Raw genomic sequence first — 21260 nt, forward strand, 5'->3', positions numbered from 1 at the left:
GACTAACATATTTATCTGAGCATGAGCTTTCGTGAGCTACAGCTCACTTCATCGGATGCATTCAGTAACTGACTCATTGACGTTAAATAATTTTTGCAGGGGAAACTGTAGGTTCCGGTTTTTTTTCTTTTGCCCAGTACGTGCAAAAATTATGCTTTGGTCTAAATAGGATTAAAAATAAGACTTCACAAAAAACCTTTGAAGGGGGCACCCGGATTTGAACCAGGGACCTCTTGATCTGCAGTCAAATGCTCTACCACTGAGCTATACCCCCGCTGTCGAGCTAGGCTTGTCTAAAAGGTTTTTTGAGAGCGACCGGATTGGCGTCAACAATCTTTGGGAACTGGAGAAAGGGTGTGTTTGTGTGTATTGATGCATCCCGTGAAGGGAGCTGTAGCTCACGAAAGCGTATGCTCAAATAAATCGGTTGGTCTGCCACAAGTCCTCCTTTTCTTTTTGTGTATTGAGGCTTAGCCATGCACTGTCAGAAGAGAGTTGTATGTGAATATTAAGTGTGTGTCTTTCACCATGAGAAGGGAGGGGTGTGTGTGAGAATGATGAGTGAGGTTTTGGGTGTGAGTGGAGATGGAGATGGGGGCTGGTTGCGTGGTGTGTGTGTGACTATATGTGGGGATGTATTCAGGGGGTGTGTGGAAGGTGGGTGAGTTGTGGTGTGGGGTCTGTCTGAGTGCGACTGTATGTGGAGATATTGTGTTGGGTGATTCTGAAGAGGGGGTGTGTGTGACTACGTGGAGATGGCTGTGTGAGTGGGACTGGGCGGAGAGGTGTCCAGTGTGTGAGGTTTTGTGTCTGGCTGTATGTGTACATGTGTGGTGGGTGTGTTTGGATGGGGAATGAGGTGTTGTGAGTGTGACTGTGTGTGGAGATGTATCTGTGTGTGTGTGGAGATGTGTGGTGTGTGTGCATGCCGGGTGTGTCTGAGTGTGTCTGTGTGGAGGTGTGTGGTGGGGGGCTGTATTTGAGTGTGTCTGTGTGGTGGGGTGTGTCTGAGTGTGTCTGTGTGGAGGTGTGTGGTGTGGTATGAGTGTGTCTGTGTGGTGGGGTGTGTGTGGGCGGTCTGAGTGTGTCTGTGTGGAGGTATGTGGTGAGGTGTGTATGAGTGTGTCTCTGTAGAGGTGTGTGGTGGGGGTGTGTATGAGTGTGTCTGTGTGGTGGGGTGTGGGGGGGTCTGAGTGTGTCTGTGTGGAGGTGTGTGGTGAGGTGTGTATGAGTGTGTCTCTGTAGAGGTGTGTGGTGGAGGTGTGTATGAGTGTGTCTGTGTGGAGGTGTGTGTGTATCAGTGTGTATGAGTGTGTCTGTGTAGTGGGGTGTGTGTGGGGGTCTGAGTGTGTCTGTGTGGAGTTGTGTGTGGGTGTGTGTGTGTGTGGAGTGTTTGAGTGTGTCTGGGTGGAGGTGTTTGTGTGGGAGTCTGAGTGTGTCTGGGTGGAGGTGTGTGGTGGGGTGTGTATGAGTGTGTCTGGGTGGAGGTGTGTGTGGGGGGGTCTGAGTGTGTCTGTCTGGAGGTGTGTGGTGGGGTGTGTATGAGTGTGTCTGTGTGGGGGTGTGTGGTGGGGTGTGTATGAGTGTGTGGGGGTGTGTGTGGGGGGGTCTGAGTGTGTCTGTGTGGAGGTGTGTGTGGGGTGTCTGAGTGTGTCTGTGTGGAGGTGTGTGTGGGGGGGTGTATGAGTGTGGGTGTGTGTGTGTGGGGGGTCTGAGTGTGTCTGTGTGGAGGTGTGTGTGGGGTGTCTGAGTGTGTCTGTGTGGAGGTGTGTGGTGGGGGGTGTCTGAGTGTGTCTGGGTGGAGGTGTGTGTGGGGGTGTCTGAGTGTGTGTGGGGGTGTGTGGGGGGGTGTATGAGTGTGTCTGGGTGGAGGTGTGTGTGAGGGGGTCTGAGTGTGTCTGTGTGGTGGGGTGTGTATGAGTGTGTCTGTGTGGAGGTGTGTGTGGGGGGGTGTATGAGTCTGTGTGGAGGTGTGTGTGGGGTGTCTGAGTGTGTCTGTGTGGAGGTGTGTGTGGGGGTGTCTGAGTGTGTGTGGGGGGTGTATGAGTGTGTCTGTGTGGAGGTGTGTGTGGGGGTGTCTGAGTGTGTGTGGGGGTGTGTGTGTGGGGGGTGTATGAGTGTGTCTGTGTGGAGGTGTGTGGGGGGGTGTCTGAGTGTGTGTGTGGAGGTGTGTGTGGGGTGTCTGAGTGTGTCTGTGTGGAGGTGTGTGTGGGGGGGTGTATGAGTCTGTGTGGAGGTGTGTGTGGGGTGTCTGAGTGTGTCTGTGTGGAGGTGTGTGTGGGGGTGTCTGAGTGTGTGTGGGGGGTGTATGAGTGTGTCTGTGTGGAGGTGTGTGTGGGGGTGTCTGAGTGTGTGTGGGGGTGTGTGTGTGGGGGGTGTATGAGTGTGTCTGTGTGGAGGTGTGTGTGGGGGTGTCTGAGTGTGTGTGGGGAGGTGTGTGGGGGGTGTATGAGTGTGTCTGGGTGGAGGTGTGTGTGAGGGGGTCTGAGTGTGTCTGTGTGGTGGGGTGTGTATGAGTGTGTCTGTGTGGAGGTGTGTGTGTATCAGTGTGTATGAGTGTGTCTGTGTAGGGGTGTGTGGGGGGGGGAGGAGTCGCGTGGGCCTCCAGCGCCCCCGCCCCCCGCAGCGCGCCCCCGCGGCCGCCCAGTCCCCCCCCCGCGCGCTCCCGGCCCGGCCCCTCCCCGCGCGCGCCCCCGCGGCCCCTCCCCGTGTTTATTAGGGGCGCCGCGGCGGAGGCGGAGGCCAGAGCCCGCTGCAGCCGCCCGGGGAGCGAGCGACGGACGGAGCCCGGCCATGAACCCCAACTGCGCCCGCTGCGGCAAGATCGTCTACCCCACCGAGAAGGTGAACTGCCTGGACAAGGTGAGGAGCCGGGGCCCACCTTCCCCTCGGGGGGCCGCTGGGGGGCCCTGCCCTTTGGGGAGGGGGGGCTTTGTGGGGGTGCTCGGTCTTTGGGGCGTCCTGGGGGTCTAGGTTTTTTTTTGGGGGGGTGTGGGGTGAATGCAAGGGATGGGGGGGTGGAACGGCGGTCGGGCTGGGGGGGAGTGGAAGGGGGGTTTGGGGGAATCTGGGGGATTTGGGGGGCAGAAGCTGTTGCCCTGTAGTAGGGTGTGTCAGAGTTGCAGGCCTCCCCTCTTCTTCTCCATCCCCTCCCGGCTGCTAATGCGCTAAGACCCGCCCTGGCCCCGGGACACAAACCTCTTCCCCTTTCGCTTTAGGGCATGGGAGATCGTGCTCAACTTTCTGCCGAGCCTGTGGGGTGTCTCTGGAAAGCAAACAGGAAAAAAAAAACCCCAAGTCTGACTCCAGCCCAGATCTCTGCCCTTCTTGGAAGAACAAGTTCATAGCTGGATACAAAAAAAAACCTCTTCCCAAAAAAACCAAACTCCAGAATGGCTGAATCTGGCACAGGGATTTACTGAATCTGACTTCTTTCCAGGCAAACTCTTGCAAGAATGTTTGAAGGTCAGAAGAGTTAGTCTGGAAATGACACTCTGAATTAGAGCAACTTTGTTCGTTAGTTGCCAGCCGAATGTAATGTCCAGATTGTGCGTTTCATAATTTAAGAAAGTCCTTTCTGAACATCAAGGCAATTAGCAAAGGAAACTGTAGCCACTGTTCTGGTTTTCTCTTCTCCTTCCTGTGTTAGGAGTGCAGCTGGGTGTCCAAACAGATAAAATGGAAAGAAACAGTTAATGCTTCCCCTTGAAGTTGAGAGCCCCTCATCTGTTTTACGTTAGATGGGTTTTTCACTTTTCAGTTCCAATTCATATTTCTGTACTGCTCCAGATTTAAATATAGTCTTTGTAGATTCTTGCATGGCTCTCATCACCAATAGTGTCTGAATCCCTTGTCTTTTAATGTCCGTTTCATAGGCTTTTTTAAAAGGGCAAGTTCTTCCTTTATTTTAAAAAAAAAAAATCACAACTGATACTAGGGGTGACTGGGTCCTGTGTGTTTTATCTCAGGGCTGGAGAGTTCAGTGAGGCTCTAATACTGTTGATTCTCCATAGAGAACTCAAGAGGTCTTCTGGTTATTGAAATCTGCTTGTCACAGAAAAGTCTTCCATCCACTCTAATGGGTCCCTTTTTTGTGGATGAACTATGCTGTGCATTTCTCCACCCTCTTTTCCACTCCCCCACCCCTGTAGGGTCCTGGGATGACCAGTTTAGGGACTAAAGGAGCAACTTGGAGAATGCAGATGTTTTAGTTATGGCATTCCTGAGTCACAATGAACCCTGTTGGTCACATTTTTAACACATGATGTTACTTTCTTCCTATTTCATGAATCATTCTTTTAAAGCTGAACTAAACTCCTGTGTCCCAAACCCTATTGTGTTTGGTCTTCATTGTGTAGTGGCTGTGTTTTCTAGAGTCCCTATTGGAGTTAAATCTCCACGGCAAGCATAGCAACGGTGCCTGTTTGAATTGTAGCTAGAAGGATTTTTCATTCCTACTTCTACTGTGCATCCTGCATCCGTGGGTGCTGTTTTGGCTCAGTTGACAACAATTTCCTCTGAGCTGGCAATTGCAAATTCCCACGCCAGCCCAACTAATGCTGACCTTGATGCAGGGTGTTCGAGCCGTATCTATGGTGATCCTTTAATGCTAGCCTGATGTAAGCTGTAATCTGCTACAAACCTCAACCACTCACCTTTTTTGGAAATCCTGTGTCTGAATGTCCACCTAGTTTAACTCTGCTCAGAGCAGGTCTGAATGACTGTGGCAGAAAGGCTGTCGAGCACAGCCAGGTGCTTGCTTCAATAGTGCTGTTACTGGAACTGAACAAAGGTGAATGGTGAGAGGCTTCTGGGGAGAAGAGGCATGTAGGCAGGTTCCGTTAGGTTTCACCAAGAGCTATGCCAGTGCACCTCAAGCCTATTCTCCTGCATCCTCATCTCACAAAACTGGGTGACTGGGCCACAAAATGGCAGATGAAATTTCATGTTGATAAATCCAAAGTAATGCACATTGGAAAACATAATCCTAACTATACATATACAATGATGGGGTCTAAATTAGCTGTTACCACTCAAGAAAGATCTTGGAGTCATTGTGGATCGTTCTCAGAAATCATCCACTCGTGCAGGGGCAGTCAAAAAAAAAAAAAAGCAAACAGTGTTGGGAATCATCAAGAAAGGGATAGATAATAAGACAGAAAATATCATTGCCTCTGTATAAATCCGTGGTGCGCCCACACCTTGAATACTGCGTGCAGATGTTGGTTGCCCTATCTCAAAAAAGATACATGGGGGGGGGGGAAGTTTCAGAGTAGCAGCCGTGTTAGTCTGTATTCACAAAAAGAAAAGGAGTACTAGTGGCACCTTAGAGACTAACCAATTTATGCATCTGATGAAGTGAGCTGTAGCTCACGAAAGCTCATGCTCAAATAAATTGGTGAGCCTCTAAGGTGCCACTAGTACTCCTTTTCATACTGGGAAAAAGTTCAGAAAAGGGCAACAAAAATGATTAGGGGTATGGAATGGCTTCGTATGAGGAGATATTAATAAGACTGGGACTTTTCATCTTGGAAAAGAGGCGACTAAGGGGGGATACGATAGAGGCCTATAAAATCATTAGTATAGAGAAAGTAAATAGGGAAGTGTTATTTACTCCCTCCCATAATACAAGAACAAGGGGCCACCAAATGAAATTAATAGGTAGCAGGTTTAAAACACACATACAGTATTTTTTTCATGCAACGCACTGTCAACCTCTAGAACTCCTTGTCAGAGGGTGTTGTGAAGGCCAATACTATAACAGGAAAGGAGTATTTGTGGCACCTTAGAGACTAACCAATTTATTTAAGCATAAGCTTTCGTGAGCTACAGTTCACTTCATCGGATGAGCTGTAGCTCATGAAAGCTTATGCTCAAATAAATTAGTTATTCTCTAAGATGCCACACATACTCCTTTTCTTTTTGCGAATACAGACTAACACGGCTGTTACTCTGAAACCTACTATAACAGGGTTCAAAAGGGAGCTAGATAGCCATTGATGGACCCATCTTCCATGAATCTATTAGCTATGATGGGCAGGAATGGCGTCCCTAGCCTCTGTTTGCCAGAAGCTGGGATTGAGTGACAAGGCATTGGTCACTTGATAACCTGTCTGTTCATTCCCTTTGGGGCACCTGCCATTGGCCACTGTCAGAGGACAGGATACTGGGCCTGATGGACCTTTGGTCTGACAGTATGGATGTTCTTATGCTCAAAATGCAGGTGCTTTAGTAGAATGGACTCAGCATCTCAGCTGTACTAAGCACTCCAATTCTGAGCTATACCTGGCAGCTCCAAGGAAATGAGGAAAAAGCAGTTTGTGTCTCTAAATTTGCATTGCAAAAATTAACAGAAGTGAGAATCTAAGCACTAAGGGCTCAGCAGGTGGGGAGGGGAACTACTCTGTTCAGATCAGGGCTTTACTGATATTGATAAGGTAACAGTATGATTCAAAAGTCTCTAGGTGACAGTCTGTTGGGGCTTTAGGGAGTGCATATTGTATGTGGCATTTGTGGCATATTTTCCCCGCCCCCTTCTTCATGGACTCCTATCAGCTCTCCAGATAAAATGTCATGTGAGGAGGCTGTGACATCCGTTGTGGAAATGATCTATGTCCTGTGTCTCTCATAACTGGAGCAAGGGGTGCCTGGTCTAGCGGTTGTGGCTGTAATCACGAAGTTAATAAACCCACCAAAAAGCTGGTGTCAGGTGACTTCATGGTTCTGACTTATCAAGATTTTTTTTTTTCTAATGGGTTTTAAAAACAGACCAAATACCTGTCCGTTCTGAGTTCAGAATATTTCAAACAGGCTGAAGTAGGATGTGTTTCTGAAATAGTTTCGTGGAGGTATGTTAACACATAAGGGCCAGTGATGATACCTGTGGTGCTAAGCTCCCCTCAGCCCAGCTGAGAATATCTTTTGCCACTAACTGTGATTGACTCGAGGAGTAGATACTTCAGAGGTACAAGTGTGGCCTGGGCAACAAGCACAACTTACTAACCGTTTGAGAAGTATTAAATTGCAGTAGCCCTCTTCTTTTTGGGATGCAGGCACAGCCTGCTTGGGACCTGTTGTGGCAGGCTATACCTCTTACCAAACATCAGGCGGGCTGTGGAGTGGGTTGTACAATGCAGCAGTAGCTAGAATCTGCTCCTAGGGGTAAGGAGCGGGGGAGTTAGAGTATTGCACAGGAATGTGGCTGCTTTGTGGGAATCCCACAGCCTGTTTGGCTAGATGGTGATAGATAATGTATGCCTGGCATAGGTGACCAGTGTGGGGTTGCTCTCCTCACCCTCTTCCAGTGCTAGTGTAAACTCTTTGGATTGTTAGAGTCTCTCCTCTGCAGTGGATTATTGCAGCAGTGCCCCAGTAAACAACACTGTGCTTCCATCTGTTTTGAAGTGAGGAGGAGCATCTGGCTGGGAGAATACTGCCCAAGTTGAGCTCCTCTGCATATGCTTGGATACAGCTGATGTCTGCAGTGGACTGCTGGCTGGGGGACAGCACCAAGCCATGCCAGCTAGGAAGGAGCTCTCAATCCCCTCTGGCTGCTGAAGGCTGGGCATTCCTCTGAGCGGAGGTCAGTTTCAGGGATATTATCTGCCAGCTTGGCTCTGAAGACTCCTTTGAAGATAAGCCTAGACACACCTTAAAGGTATGCAGAGGGGGATCTTCAAAAGTACCTAGGTGCCTAAGGCTAAATACCTTAAGTGACTTGTCCAAGGTCACACAGGAAGCCTGATGGCAGGGAACTAAACCCAGTTGCGCAAGTGTAGCACCCTGACCACTGGACCATCCATGGCCTTCCTCTTCGTCCACAAGGCTGAAGTTCTGGGTGGGTTAAAGATGAGAAAACATGGTGAATGTGTGGGAAGAACAAGGCTAGATGAAGTGGGGTCATACCATGGCCAAGGGCATGGAGCCAAAGTTGCCTGAAAAAATCTGACTGGTCTCTAAAGGAAGTCCCCTTTCACTGGATAGTGAACAGACCCCTCCATATTTGGAAGAATTATCATGTGGGGACACACAAGGAAAGGACAGATCTGTTTCCCCTGAGCAACTGAAATGGGAGAGCCACCCTCTGCTCCCGCTGAGTCATGCCCTCTTCTTTGCTGGGCTGCGGCTGTGTTTATACACAAGGGTGTGGTATTCACAGGCAGGTAGCACAGGCTCTGTCTTGGCCTTTGTCTACACATGTTTATCTCCAAAATGTTTCACAAGTTGTGCTGAACGGGGGGGTGTGTGTGTGGGGGGGGGTGTAGGGAGAGTTCTGAAGCTTACTCCTGGCACCCCAACAGAGCAGCAAATTCAGCAGCTGTCCACCCTGAGCTTGGGGATTTTTAGCCAGGGTTGGGAGCTTAGCTATGCAGCTAGCAGTGACTCCCTAGCATGACAGGGGTAGAAATGCAGCCTCAAGGGGGGACTTCCATGGCTTATTGGGGAATCTCTCTTAAACCATGTTATCCCCCTAGGTTGGTAAGTCTCTAGCCTTAAGCCCTCATGATGACCTGAATTTCTCTGGGTGTGGGGAAGGAGGGTGATTTGATGCTGGATGGGTGGGCTCTGCTCAGCCATGCCATTAACTGAGAAACTCTGGGCTCTGCATGAGCAGAGAATTTGGGCCTGGAGGGTTTCCTCTGCAGCACCCCTTCGTGCTTGGGTAACTTGTACACTTAGTAGCTGTAGATGTTTCTGGGAGTCTGGCTGGGAGATGGAAGTCTAGGTGCTGGTTTCAAGGTTACCCCAGGGAAGGTCTGGATTGTGTTTCTGTACTGTTAGAACTTTGTCAGGACTTAGCAGGAGGCTTGTCCTGTCAGTCAGATGCTGAGTGCGAATATTTCCATCTAAGAAGCATCTCCGAGATGCTAAGGCAGGGTAGATGTGTGTTCACTGAATGTCATAACCTGTAATTTTGGCATATTAGAAAAGTGGGTCATGGACTGGATTTCAAGGAATGTCTCTTCTGGCCTCAATTGAAGTGCAAGTATGTGCATTTGGTGTCTGTAAGGGAGCAACTGCAGCTGGGACTGGCATTCTGCTCGGAGTATGTTTAGAGTACCAGCCTCCAGCTGGGGTGGGGGAATGGGACATCCTTGTGGGGCACCCACAAGACGTGGGGAAATACAAAGATGCCTCACTGCTGGATTTCAACCTAGTTAAATGCTGCCTTGTCAGGCTGAAGTTCCCTTCAGCTATTATCTGTCTCTTCCCAGTTCAGAGCTTCCTAATGGCATGAAAGTATAACCAGTTTTTCTTGGGGGGCCACTCAGACTCCGCTGGTAGGAGCAGAGAAAAGCAACTGCAGCAGGTGTAGCTGTGCCATGGGCGGGGGGTGAGGAGGAGAGCTGATCCCAGGTATCCCCAAAGGGGGTAAGGGTTCCCCTACCAGGATTCGAGTGGCTTTGCCTCTGCCCAACTATGTGAGCTCAGGGAAGAAATTTGCAGCAAGGGGGCCATCCATACCTCTAGCCAGTGAGAACAGAGGCAAGCACCAGAAGCAGGGACCTTTAGGCTGTTTATCTTCTAGACAATCTGTTCACTCTCTGTCCCTCACTTGCTTCACTTCAGCCTTGCTCCTTTCATGCTCCCCTTCCCCTGCTTGCTTTCTTTTCTCATGGCCTTTCTCCCCTCCCATTAATGTGCCTTGTCCCTTCTGTCTCTCTGATTAGCAAACTCCCTCCCAATAACAGCCCCCCCCTTGGCACAAAATGAAAGATGGCGCTAACATGGAGCTTTGAAACCATTGTTCACACTGCCTGTAAATTGTAACCTCCTGCTTTGTCTTGTGTAGTTGTATTGTATTGTAAAGTCTTCATGGTTGGCAACAGTTTCATGCAATGCTACCAGAATACTAAAACCCATAGCTCTCTTCCCCTTACTGTTAGTATGCAATAGAGGCCCAGTCTCCCTGATGTGAACCCAGGGCCCTAGGCTGGTAGGAACCCTTTGTCTAATCTCTTCCTCGAAAAGTCTCTCCGAAGGATCCGGTGTCAGCGGAAGGAGCCACTGAGGTCCAGAAAAGAGGCTTGGACCTGTTGCTCTGAGGAACATCCTTTCTGAGGAGAGGAATCCTGTGCTGTTAGAATTGCAAGCATCTCCTGTTAACTGTTCTCTTGTTTGTTTGCAGTTCTGGCATAAAGCATGTTTCCACTGCGAGACCTGCAAGATGACCCTAAACATGAAAAACTACAAGGGCTATGAGAAGAAGCCGTATTGCAATGCGTAAGTCTCTGCTCCTCATTCTAATAACACCTTAGTGCCATGCTGGAAGTGTCATTCAGGGGTTGTGCTGGCTCTGCAAAATTTTGTAGGTCTTGGTTTCTGGCTACCTTGAACTTAGCTTAGACGCTTCCCAGTTGCCAGGAAGTTCAAGCTGATGCCGACAGATGCAGGGGATATTCTTAGCTAAGGTCTCTTGATGCTGGAATTTGCTTCCGGTTGCTCCCACAGAACGCTTGCTCCAAAAGGCATTCTTGATGCCCCAGCTCTTAGTTGAGAGGGATGAGGGTTAGAGACCAGTCCCATCTCAAAGTTATAAACTGACATTGTCAAAGGCACACAACTCAAGACCAGTTAGATTGTTTGTGCCATAGTGGGGCACTCCAGACACGAAAGCAAGCATCCCCTCTGACTTAATACCGAGTCATGACCTCTGAACAGGGTAGCTGTCACTTGGGGGAATGTGTTTGAACCCTCTCTCCCATGTATCACAAGGATGCGTTGTGGTGATTTATGTGGCATTTACCTTAAGAAGGCTCTGCAAAATGCCTTCAGGGAAGGAGTCTGGATCATGCTGAGCACAGGGGGAGGGGCAGAGGGAGGGAGGGAAATATATCCTTTATATGCAAAGAATAAGGATGGTCCAGTGGTTGGGTGCTAGTCTTGAGAGATCTAGGTCTTGAGAGATCCAGTTTCAATTCCCTGCACTGCCATAGGCTTCCTGTGATCTTTGGCAAGTCACTTAATTTGCCCATCTGTAAAATGAGGAGGAAAAGAGCACTTTCCTACTTAACAAGGATGTTGTGATAAGTACACCAGAGCGCGAGGTGCTCAGATACTGTGGTAACAGGGACTGAAAGCACCTGGAGAGTTGAAAGGGGCAGTGGGGATATAAAGGAGTGAGAGCAGAGAGGTACTTGAAAGCAGAGCACAGTTCTGATGATGTGTGCTTTCTCAGGAAAGATGCTTAAAATAAGTTTCTACCACCAGGGCTTTCTTCAAATACACAAGCTCCATCCCCTCAATCTGAGGCCATTCAGTTTAGCATTACTTCTGGATTTGCACCCAGTTAGCTTTCTGATTGGTCATCGCTGCCTACTCTCAGTCCTTCTGCTGTCAAAAGGGACTTTCCATTCCTCTTCCTGTCGTCATGCCACTTAATTCAGTAGCTGGGGAGCATTGTCTCCTCCTTAGAGGACTTGAGTACAGGATGCTTCATAATGGGACACTAGCAAGTGTTAACACTTTCGGTGCTTAATCTTCACTGTATCTGACAAGTGATTAAATAGGGTTTCACAAAAGGGTTCACTTTGTTTAGATCCAAAAGATTTGAAGTTCTACTAAAAGAAAAGGAGGACTCGTGGCACCTTAGAGACGAACTGATTTATCTGAGCATGAGCTTTCGTGACCTACTGCAACCACTCTTCCTGTTCATAATCCTCAATCTCCCTTTGTCTTGGACTTTTAAATCTCTGCAGCGGACAGTGAAACTGATGCACACAAGACTGATCTTTCTGGTTTAATGTGCAAAAGCTAAATCTGTTAACTTCTGAGGTTCTAGTGTTAGCAATATACAGCTGGCTCCGGCATTGTTGGCCCCAATCTTACTCCCATGGAATTCACAGGTAGGAATTTGACTGTTAATTTGACATGTCTCTCTAATGACTATAAAGCAGCTTGTACTAGGGGATTTTTTTGTTGCCACTTTACAAATACCAAGTAAAGAGCTGTTAAGCTAATACTGCTTAGAATTTGTATAGCTCGTTCCATTTACCAAGTACTTTAATCCTGACAGCATTCTTATAAAGTGGGTATACCCCACCAGAGCTATCAAATAGGGTTAGGGTAGAACTGAGGTGCAGGCCTTACTATACCAGGTGTGCTGGCAAAAACTTCCTGCTGCTCCTTTAACATAGTGCTCCACTCACTACCGACTACCCTGTGGACTGTGGTAGTGAGGAAAAACTTTGCCAAAAGTGTTGGCAACAGCCAGAGGTTGTGACTTGCTCAAGGCCGCAGGAGTTGGTGTTAGAACTAGGAGTGGACCACTGCAGTTCCTGGCTCCCAGGCAGGTTGGGCATGACCTCTATAGGTTCTGATTCTCTGAGACGCAGTGCTACAGTGAGGTGAGGAAATGAGTCACTTGCTACTTAACTCTCTGGCTATGCACAGGTCATGTCCTGGCACCTTCCACTTCTGGCTCTAACATGTAGGCAGAACAGGAAACTTCTGTAGCACCAATGTGTTCAGTTACTGCAGGCCAAAGAAAGGAATATTTATTGCCAGCACTGGACGTTGGCGGTTCAATGCCATCAAATCTGGGTCCTGCAGGCTCTTATCTTGAGTTTGTTGCTGATTTTAATGTAGGCCACCTAAGTGACCCAGCTGTGAGTTGGAGACCTTGCTAGTCAGCTGGGAGGCTCTAGGTTGTCACAAAAAGAAAAGGAGGACTTGTGGCACCTTAGAGACTAACCAGTTTATTTGAGCATGAGCTTTCGTGAGCTACAGCTCACTTCATCGGATGCATACTGTGGAAACTGCAGAAGACATTATATACAGAGACCATGAAACAATACCTCCTCCCACCCCACTCTCCTGCTGGTAATAACTTATCTAAAGTGATCATCAAGTTGGGCCATTTCCAGCACAAATCCAGGTTTTCTCACCTCCCACCCCCCCTCCAAAAACCCCACACACAAACTCACTCTCCTGCTGGTAATAGCTCATCCAAAGTGACCTGTACAGGACAGGATGTGTGTTCAGCAGTAGACCTGCCTGCTGGATTTCCGCACTGAGTTTCATCCCAAACATCTTGTCTCCAGCTAGAGAAGCTGGATGCTCATATAATGAGATCCTGGCTGCTCTAATGAGCTATGTTTTGACAAGCCAGTTCCAAATGGCAGAAAGATGATTGAGGCTTATGCCTAAACTGTTGTCAAAATGGATGTTGACTTGGATTCAAGGGTTGTGTGCTTGCTGTGTCTCTCCAATAAGCAACCTCCCCCAGTCTTTTGCCAGGCCTCTCTCATGGACAGGGACACTTCAGAGAAACTACAAAAGAAAACTGGGTAGGACCTCCCCACTTTTTTTTTTTTTTTTTTATTTGGTGTCAGTGCAGCATTGTGAAGAGTTGGGCACTTTCCAGCACACAACAGCCAGGATCCTCTCTGCCTTTTTTTTTTTTTTTTTTTTTTTACGAGACCTCAAAGCAATGAATAGTTCCTTCCTTTGGATCAAAGACCAAATAGTCTCCACCAGTGTGTGATCATCTTGCCACTGATTTCATGGACTCCCTAGCCACAGCACCACTACAAAAAGAGAGTTCTGGAAGAGTCCTAGCTCGGCTGGGGGTGGCTGGCTAGCTCAGATGAAGGTCTGCTTTCTGGGAGTCCCTGTGTGCGTGGCTCTGAGACAAACATGGTTCTAGCAAATAGCCAAACCTCAAAAGGGAAATGCTGTTAAGGGTTAACTCTGATCTTGCAAGGCTGATAGCCTCTGTCTTAAACACATGGAAGCCATTCTGTCCCCTGATGTGGTGATTTTGGGGGGGAGGGGTTAGGCGGGGAATGGAAGGTGAGAACCAGAGCTGCACCCAGAGTGCTTCGCTTGTCCTGAGCAGAAGGAAGGGCCCAGAGTCCTCTCACCCTGCCTCTGGTGAAAGGGAAGTGGGGATAATAGTGGGAAATTCCTGAGATTCCAAGGAGTGTGCGCAACCCTTTCGCAGCAGAAGGGGTTGAGAAACTGCATTCCCTTTGATGCAGAGTTGCTATCTTAACCCTTTGGTGACCTGAGGAGATGTACAGAAAGCTGCCTCCTCTTCAGAGACCATCAGGGGTAGATGCAGAGGCTTGAACAAAGCAATTAACTGTCCTAAACCTTTTACTTCACCCTCAAAGAACCTTTGTCACAAGAGATTCCTGTAAACACCTGAACTCCTGATTTGCTTTAAATGCTCTGAGGTTTGCCCCAGGGCTGTTCTGGGTTGCCAGTGACTAGAAAGCATGACCTCTGGGGACAGCACTAGTGAGTGACTTGGTAACTTGCAGAATCTATCCCCTTCCTCCAGACTCTGGCTTTGAACTCTGAGTCTGGTGCCCCTCACCTGTCATAATGTCAATCTTATTTACTGGGGTAATGGGAATCTCCACCAGTTAGACCTGGGTTCAGTTCTCTGCTCCACCACAGATGTGTCCTTGATCAGGTCACTTAATCTCTGCCTCAATCTTCTGTCTGTAAAATGGGGTCATAACCCTGCTGTACCTCATCAGGGTGTTGAGGATCAATGCAGAGGGATTGAGGTGGCTGGATACACTGGTACTTATGTCTTACATTACCAGAGAGATGACAGAAGCAGCCCATGTCTAGGGCAGCAATCGCCACAGAATCTGGGCTCCATATCTTAGTCTTAAATCTAGTTCAGCTGTTTTGTTTCCTGCTTTCACTTTCTCCCTTTAATGTCCCTTTAGCTGGAGCCACATGGCTTTCTCAGGGTGCTCTGGGGAGGAGGAGGAGGGAGTGGCCAGGGAAGGTGAGCTCTGCCTCCATATGACCCTGTCTCTGGCACTGGGAGAGCCCAGATGGGACCCACCCTTTCTAAACAGCCTCAGCTAATGATAAGCTGTTCCCTTTGCAGCTCTAGATCTTCCAAAAGGAAGAAAAGCAACCTTTATACTGGCAAGGAGAAGCTGCTTTTTCCAAGCATGCCTTACCATAGGCTCTCCTCTGTCTCTGTGCTGGCCTCTTGCCAGCCCCTAAGCCTCTGTCTTCAAGAAAGCAGTAGGAAGAAGGCTGGGCTTCCTCCTTGCTATCTGACATTGCCCGGTAATAAATCTGTACTCAGCCTTCCAAGAAAGCCTGGCTGTTTAACTCTGCCCTCTGACTTTTCCCCTCCCCCTCCCCACAGTGATGGAGGTTTGTGCTTCCACTTGTTTTGTTTTCCCAGCACATTTGAGTATCTTTTTTTTTTTTTTTTTAACTGCCTTTGTATCAGAAGTCAATGGAGAGAGATTTACAAAGTCCTAGAGCAACTGACAAAGGCTGTTCATTGTTAGCAGGTTTGGCCTATCCTGTGTTACTCTGCAGTGTCTCATGCAAATTGGGTGCCGAAAAGCTCTGTAGATTTAAATACCATAACAAAAATGGAAGAGGCATAGGTTGGGGGGTGGCTGGTTTCAGCTGTAATTTTGAAGTAAGATACAGAAATGCTTTTCTGGTTAGCAAGAGCTGCAGAGAAGGCTCTTGTCAACAAGGCTGAATATATGCCACAGGTCTAAGTGTGTGCAGGTAAGCAGGACAAGATCAGGTCTTTCAGGAAGATTGAAGCTAAGACCATGGATGGTAGCTTCAAACAAGTTAGAAATGTTACCCCCTACTCCTGAAATAAATTAGGAGCCAGTGGCATTATTGGAGGACCGAGTGTAGTCAGCTACTCGGCCTGCATGATATAAGGTGGGTAGCAGAACTCAGGTGCTAGGCTCTGCGGTTCCTGGTGTCCTTACCATCTAAATTCAGGTCTTGGTTACTATCTGCAGTGACACTGGCTTCATATCTCCTCTTATCCCAGCACATCCCAAAGCTGTGTGCGGAAGCCTCAAACTTCTGGTGTCTCATACTTAATGTACATATTCCCAATACATAGGCTTGGTGTCATTGCGGCATAAGGCCCTGCTTAAATCTGCCATGATGGGTATTCTGCTGGGGTCAATGTATTGGCTGCAGTTCTCCACCTTGAGCCTCTTAAATTCCCTCTGCTCACAGCAGTAGAACTGACTTCTCTGGTCAAACCTCTAAAGAGCTGCTCCTTTAAAGCTTGTTGGAAGCCTCAGTTGTATATATTTAACCCTGCAAAGTAGACTGAAGAATCAGCATCTCCTCCCTGGAGTTCCTGTACAGCACTGCTTACTGCAACATGGTAAGGAGGGGTTGGTAATTTTTTTGGCAGTCCACATGTTGACCTCCATCACTGGGTGCATGTGATCCTACACTGATTCTCTGTAAATATTAGAATCTATTATGTGTCTCCCTTTGGTGGTGGGTGTGTCTTTCCCTGGACTGTGACAAAGAGCAGAGTTCCTTCCTCTGACAACACAATTCCAGCCAAGGCAAGATATCATCTTGGAGGGCAGGGAAGAGTGTCTTAACTCTACGAAAGATGCTAGGCCAGGCCCTGATCTTGGTTGACGTTAGTGGAGCAAATGTGGGCTTACACAGGTATAACAGGCTAAGCAATCTCCTTTACATCAGACCTGGCCAGAGGCCCAATGCGAACATGCATCCACCAGGATAGACTCCGACTGCTTGAGTGTGGCTAATCAGAGGGGTTGTCCATCTCTGCCTTGTATACACCCCACAGAGCTAGCTGCCTTTATTTCTTGGATGCTGTGGAATAGCTGGCAGGAAGTTAATGGCCTAGTTGCATAGCAATTTCCCCCCAGGGAAGAGGATGCAGCAGGTCTCTCTGCAGACCAGCCTTCTTAAAAGGGCAGCATCCTTTGTTTGAGCTTGCACAGGGGAGATGGCTCTGTTGCTGATACTGCTTCTGTTCACCTTCACTGCAGTCCTCTTTCAAAGTGAGTGCCCTCCTGAGCTGAGCACTCAAAGGAAAACCTAGCACTGGATTGTTCTACTTATTCTGGTCCTGGCCTCCCCTCCCCCCATACCACACCAAACAAGCTGTTTCTCACCCACAAGGAGCTTAGGATGTGTGCACTTGGTATGCTACATAACAAAGCTGTGTGTCGCTCCTGGTGTGCTTGCCTGATCTCGGTGTTTCTTTGCAAAGGGTTGGAGCCCCAAAGAAGGAAGTGGCTGCCCTATGTAGTACCTCTCCTGGCTTTTCCAGGGCAGGGTGGGAAATTGAAACCCTGTCACTTTGCTGCAGAGTCAAGCTATCCTTGCTGCACAGTACATAGAACCAGCTGTTGCTTATGATTGCTGGGGAATCAACCTGGGCAGTATTCCAGGGCTGCCATAACACTGTATCAAGCACTTGACCAGTGTTCTTATTTCTGAAACTTTCTTTGATTCCAGGGAATAACTGCAAAGACTTGACTGAGATTCCCTCTCAAGAAAAATCTCTAATTTGGTAAATTTCTTTCTGTTCAGAGCAAACTGGCTGTTACCTCTTGGGCCAACTTCCCTCTTGGAAAAAGTTAGTAAGTGGCAGGCAAAAGCAGAACCGCTTTGAGTTTCAAAACAAGCCAACAGTCTTTGTTCTTGGCACTCCTAATCACTCCATCTGGTAGCAGCATATTACATGAAAGTTACCCTTCCAAGCTGGGGGTGGGGAGGCAGGGAGGAATTGTGCAGCTGGGACAGAGTCCAGGTGTTTATGTGATGCCTTTTTGCCGAGTTCCTGGATCAGAGTAACTGGCTCTCTGTAGTCGTGTACACAGCTTTGCATAGCCACGTGGCTCAGAATAAATGCTCTCTGTCTCCTTGCAAATGGGAGCTGGCATTTCCATTTGCTGTTGTGGGGAAAGGACCCTGACACACCTGGCTCTGAGGAGGTGGTGGGTGTTGATGAGGTGGCAGAGTACTGGAAGGATATAAACCAGAAGAGCTCCCCTCCTTCTCTTCCAGCAAAAGCTCAGGGTGGGGGTTTTCTGGTATAGCAGCTTCAGGGGAGAGGTGGCAGTCATATGATCTTCTAAAGGGATCTGTGGGCTGAATTAGTGGTTGGGAGGACATCTGAACAGTGGAGGAGCCTTTTCAGGTTGGCTTTATAGAAAGAGACAGAATAACTTTCTCCAGTTGAAGCCAATGAGTGCTCTCAACAGAGCCAGACTTCTCACAGATAAAGCCACTGGCCCCAGCTGCCAGACCCATTAATTCTCTGCACAGTGAGTGCCACCTGGAGGACTAGCTCTGTGTGCCTCTTGCTTGTCCTCCCTAGCATCAATGCACTTAACCTCCCTGCATAATTGGGGGGGGGGGCTTGCCCATCTCTGTGGGAAGAAACTTGAAAGCTTAAGTGGAGTTGGCATGGGATCCTGACTGACATGGCAGTGGTGGTTGTCAGAGGCCCTCATTCTGTCTTCTGCTCAGTAACATCCCCTAGCAGATCTATAGACTCCCCATGAAAGAGACATAATCACCTGAGTCATTAATGCAGCCTGAAGCTATCTGAAGGACACTGTTGAAATGCAATAAAGCAGCACTGGGGAGCCTGGCATGTCTTGCTGGTTGCTTAGTCACTCCCTGGCTCTGGTGGGGCAAGCCTGTTCTGCCAACGGTCTCGACCCTAGGTGGCCTTGCCCAAGAGATTGTAGCCTGACATGTTGCTGCTGACTCCTCAGATGGAAAGTCTCTCAAGACAAGGTTGGTGCCCTTGGGAGAGGGAGCCATATGCACATGCACTTGCTCTAGCAAAATGAGGGGGAGGTAGAGAAGTTAGGCAGCCTTCCTCTGCACAGAGAGCTCCCAGGCTGGTAACCTGAGGGTACTGGACCCATATGTCTATGGACCATTGGCTCAGCTCGAAGCATGTTTGAGAAGGCAGCTGTATGAACAAGACAAAGGGGCAGGTTTCACTTACCCTCAATCATAAACCCTCTTCCATTTTTAAATGGGGATGCGTGAGCTGGCTTGGCTGAACTAGCTTGTTAGTACAGTACCATGGGGTGCTCAGAGCACCCGCCTTTCTCCTGTCTGTAAGGAGCTCACAGTCTAGGCTTTGCCAATCGGGTACCTTTTCCTGAGGGCTCAAAGCCCTTGAACACAGACACAAGCCTTCTGAGTTACCTAACTTCCCTTTCCTTTCTTGGGCAAGGGGAAACAAACACAGTGGCAACTCTCCCAAGGCCACACATGTCAGTGGTGGAACTAAGAGTGCAGGAGACCTGGAAGTTCCTTGTAACCACCTCCAACTCCTCCTCTTGCAGTCTGCCCATCCCTTCCCCTGGACCTTGCTGAGGTGGGAGAGCATAAGAGTGTATTGACTTTCTAGATCTTGCTTAACCACCTCATCCTCACTTGATGCCAAAACAACTCCTGGAAAAATCCAACTTCTTTGCAGCTCCCATTTTGTTCCCATAAGTAACCTCAGAGGCTCGCTGGAGGTGGAGGGGCCCATCAGTCCTGGCTCTGGTCCACCCATTCACTCAGCTCAGGCTGTTGGCATATCTCTGCGTGGGGACAACTGAGCATGCACAGCTTGATGTTGCCAGCCAGATGTTGAAAGGGGAGCGGGGTGAGACTGAGGTTGTGAAGCCCATTCTTGCAGGCAGCTTTCCTTAGCTTAGCTTAAACAGCCTAGCTGGAAGCTGTGGGGGTGGAGGTGAGAGCTGACTGCTTACCTGGGCTACCTTTCCGTTCTCCCAAATGATGGAATACATCCTCCTCTAAAAGGTTTGATCTGTACTAGCTACAGAGCTGTCTGAGCCACTGGGTAGAGCAGTGTAACTCCTGCCTGACTAGGAGGTTTGTGCCTTTTGCTCAGGAGCCTAAGGGCCATGTAGCCCCTAAACACATCAGGATCACTGCAGGCTGGGACTCCTGTGGTATGGTGCCAGCACATTTGTCTGCTCCCACCCCAGTGGAAAGTCCCTTGATTTTTCTTTTTTTTCTTTTTTTTTCCTAGGGGCAGGAACCAGTTTGAGTAGCCTGTAAAAACACTCCCTTTCACTCGAAGTGTGTAAGGAGGAATCCTGTTCCAGCCTTAATATTGCTGGATCTGCCACTGATTTGGGGGGGGGGGGGGAGAATTCATTCCCTCCAACAGAGGCACACAGGCTCCCTGCAGCAGTCAGTGGAGAACAGTCTGCTGCAGGGGGTACTCTGCCCTGCTTCGCAAGAAGGGTGTGTGATGGGAGGTAAAAGGTAGGAATCCTAGAGACACCCATTGAATGAGGCTTCACTCATAACTTTCCTAGTTGCCTGTCTCCCCTACCTAATTTGAATCCAGTTTCTGAGGCAGACTGTAGATGGTGGCTGCTCTGCTGTAAACATGCAGAGCTGGCATAGACTCTTCCCAGAATACTTTTTGAGGAACTGACCGCCCTTCCCCAAAGCAGCCGCTCCTCGTGCAGCTAGAGGCTTGCAGGTCCTCTGCAGCAGGGAGGAGGTGTCTTTAAAAATAGGTCTTCAAAAATAAAGTGTTTTTGTTCCCAAGAATTAGCAGCTCTGGAAAGCTCTTTGAAAGGCCGGATGTGTCTTTTTCTGCTTTGCCAAAAATCCAGTCTATTACTTCCTTTTGTTTAACTCTTACTGAAGCCTTAATACAGCTGTGAAAGGTGACTTGTCCCCTTGGAGAGAAGGCATGCTGCATTCCAGGCTGGGGCATTAGATGTCTGGATAGTGAGGGAACTAAATCCCACAACCCACTCCTTGCTGTTCAGATCTGTCCAAAGCACCAGCCACAGTGGTGTTTAAATCCCATTCCAACTAACTGTGGTTCTAACAAGTTTGCTGTATGGACAAGTCATGTTAGAACTTGTCTTTAATACGATGTTCTAGTCTAGTAGAGGCCATGATGGTAGGAAGAGTCTTAACACTGTCACTTTGCAGCATGGACAGCCCAGATACTAAAAGGCATTTAGGCATGTAACTCCCATCTATTTCAATGAGTTAGGTGGCCAAATACCTTTTTGAGGCTCTTGGATGACAAGATTAAAGTTTCCACCTTTTGGGAGACTGCTCCCTGATTTATACATTGGTCTTAAAGGGCAGGTCTGGCCTGAAAAAGGGACAGAACACAAATCTTTTGTCTTGGTGAGAGCAAGCTTGATTTGAAGTAAAGTGTTACAAACTGCCAGTCCTGGGTCTGAAAAAAAAACCCAGCCACGTCTTCTCTGGTTCGTGAGTTGCCAGTAAACCTGACCCAAAGGAAGGGTGAAATTGAGATGCCCATCTCTGCTCAGAGAACTGGAAAGGCTTTTCCTGTAGCTTTAGGAGGTGCTCAATTTACAATCTCTGGTTCAGGAGCCTCTGGTCCTGGACTGAAGCTGACTTCTACTGCCAACTTTTGATGGCTCTGTAAGAGCCAGTGTGAATTTTTTCCCCCCTCTGTGGTGGTGTGAAAGCCAGGAGAAACTGATCCT

General features: G+C 48.6%; 1 protein-coding gene and 1 non-coding gene across 2 annotated transcripts in view; one reads left to right on the forward strand and one right to left on the reverse strand.

The window, feature by feature from the left end:
- Positions 1 to 202: 202 nt before the first annotated feature.
- On the reverse strand, positions 203 to 274 carry TRNAC-GCA (transfer RNA cysteine (anticodon GCA)). Its single transcript has one exon. It is a non-coding gene; the product is annotated as a tRNA-Cys (tRNA).
- A 2409-nt stretch (positions 275 to 2683) lies between these two features.
- LASP1 (LIM and SH3 protein 1) overlaps positions 2684 to 21260 on the forward strand; it is a 53366-nt gene continuing 34789 nt past the window's right edge. The window contains exons 1-2 of the mRNA XM_073325542.1: positions 2684 to 2862; positions 10130 to 10224. Coding sequence (XP_073181643.1) covers positions 2794 to 2862; positions 10130 to 10224 — 164 coding nt within the window. The 5' untranslated portion in view covers positions 2684 to 2793. The remainder of the gene's footprint in view (positions 2863 to 10129; positions 10225 to 21260) is intronic.

This window comes from Lepidochelys kempii, chromosome 27, assembly GCF_965140265.1.
Source record: "Lepidochelys kempii isolate rLepKem1 chromosome 27, rLepKem1.hap2, whole genome shotgun sequence".
NCBI classification, from domain to species: Eukaryota; Metazoa; Chordata; order Testudines; family Cheloniidae; genus Lepidochelys; species Lepidochelys kempii.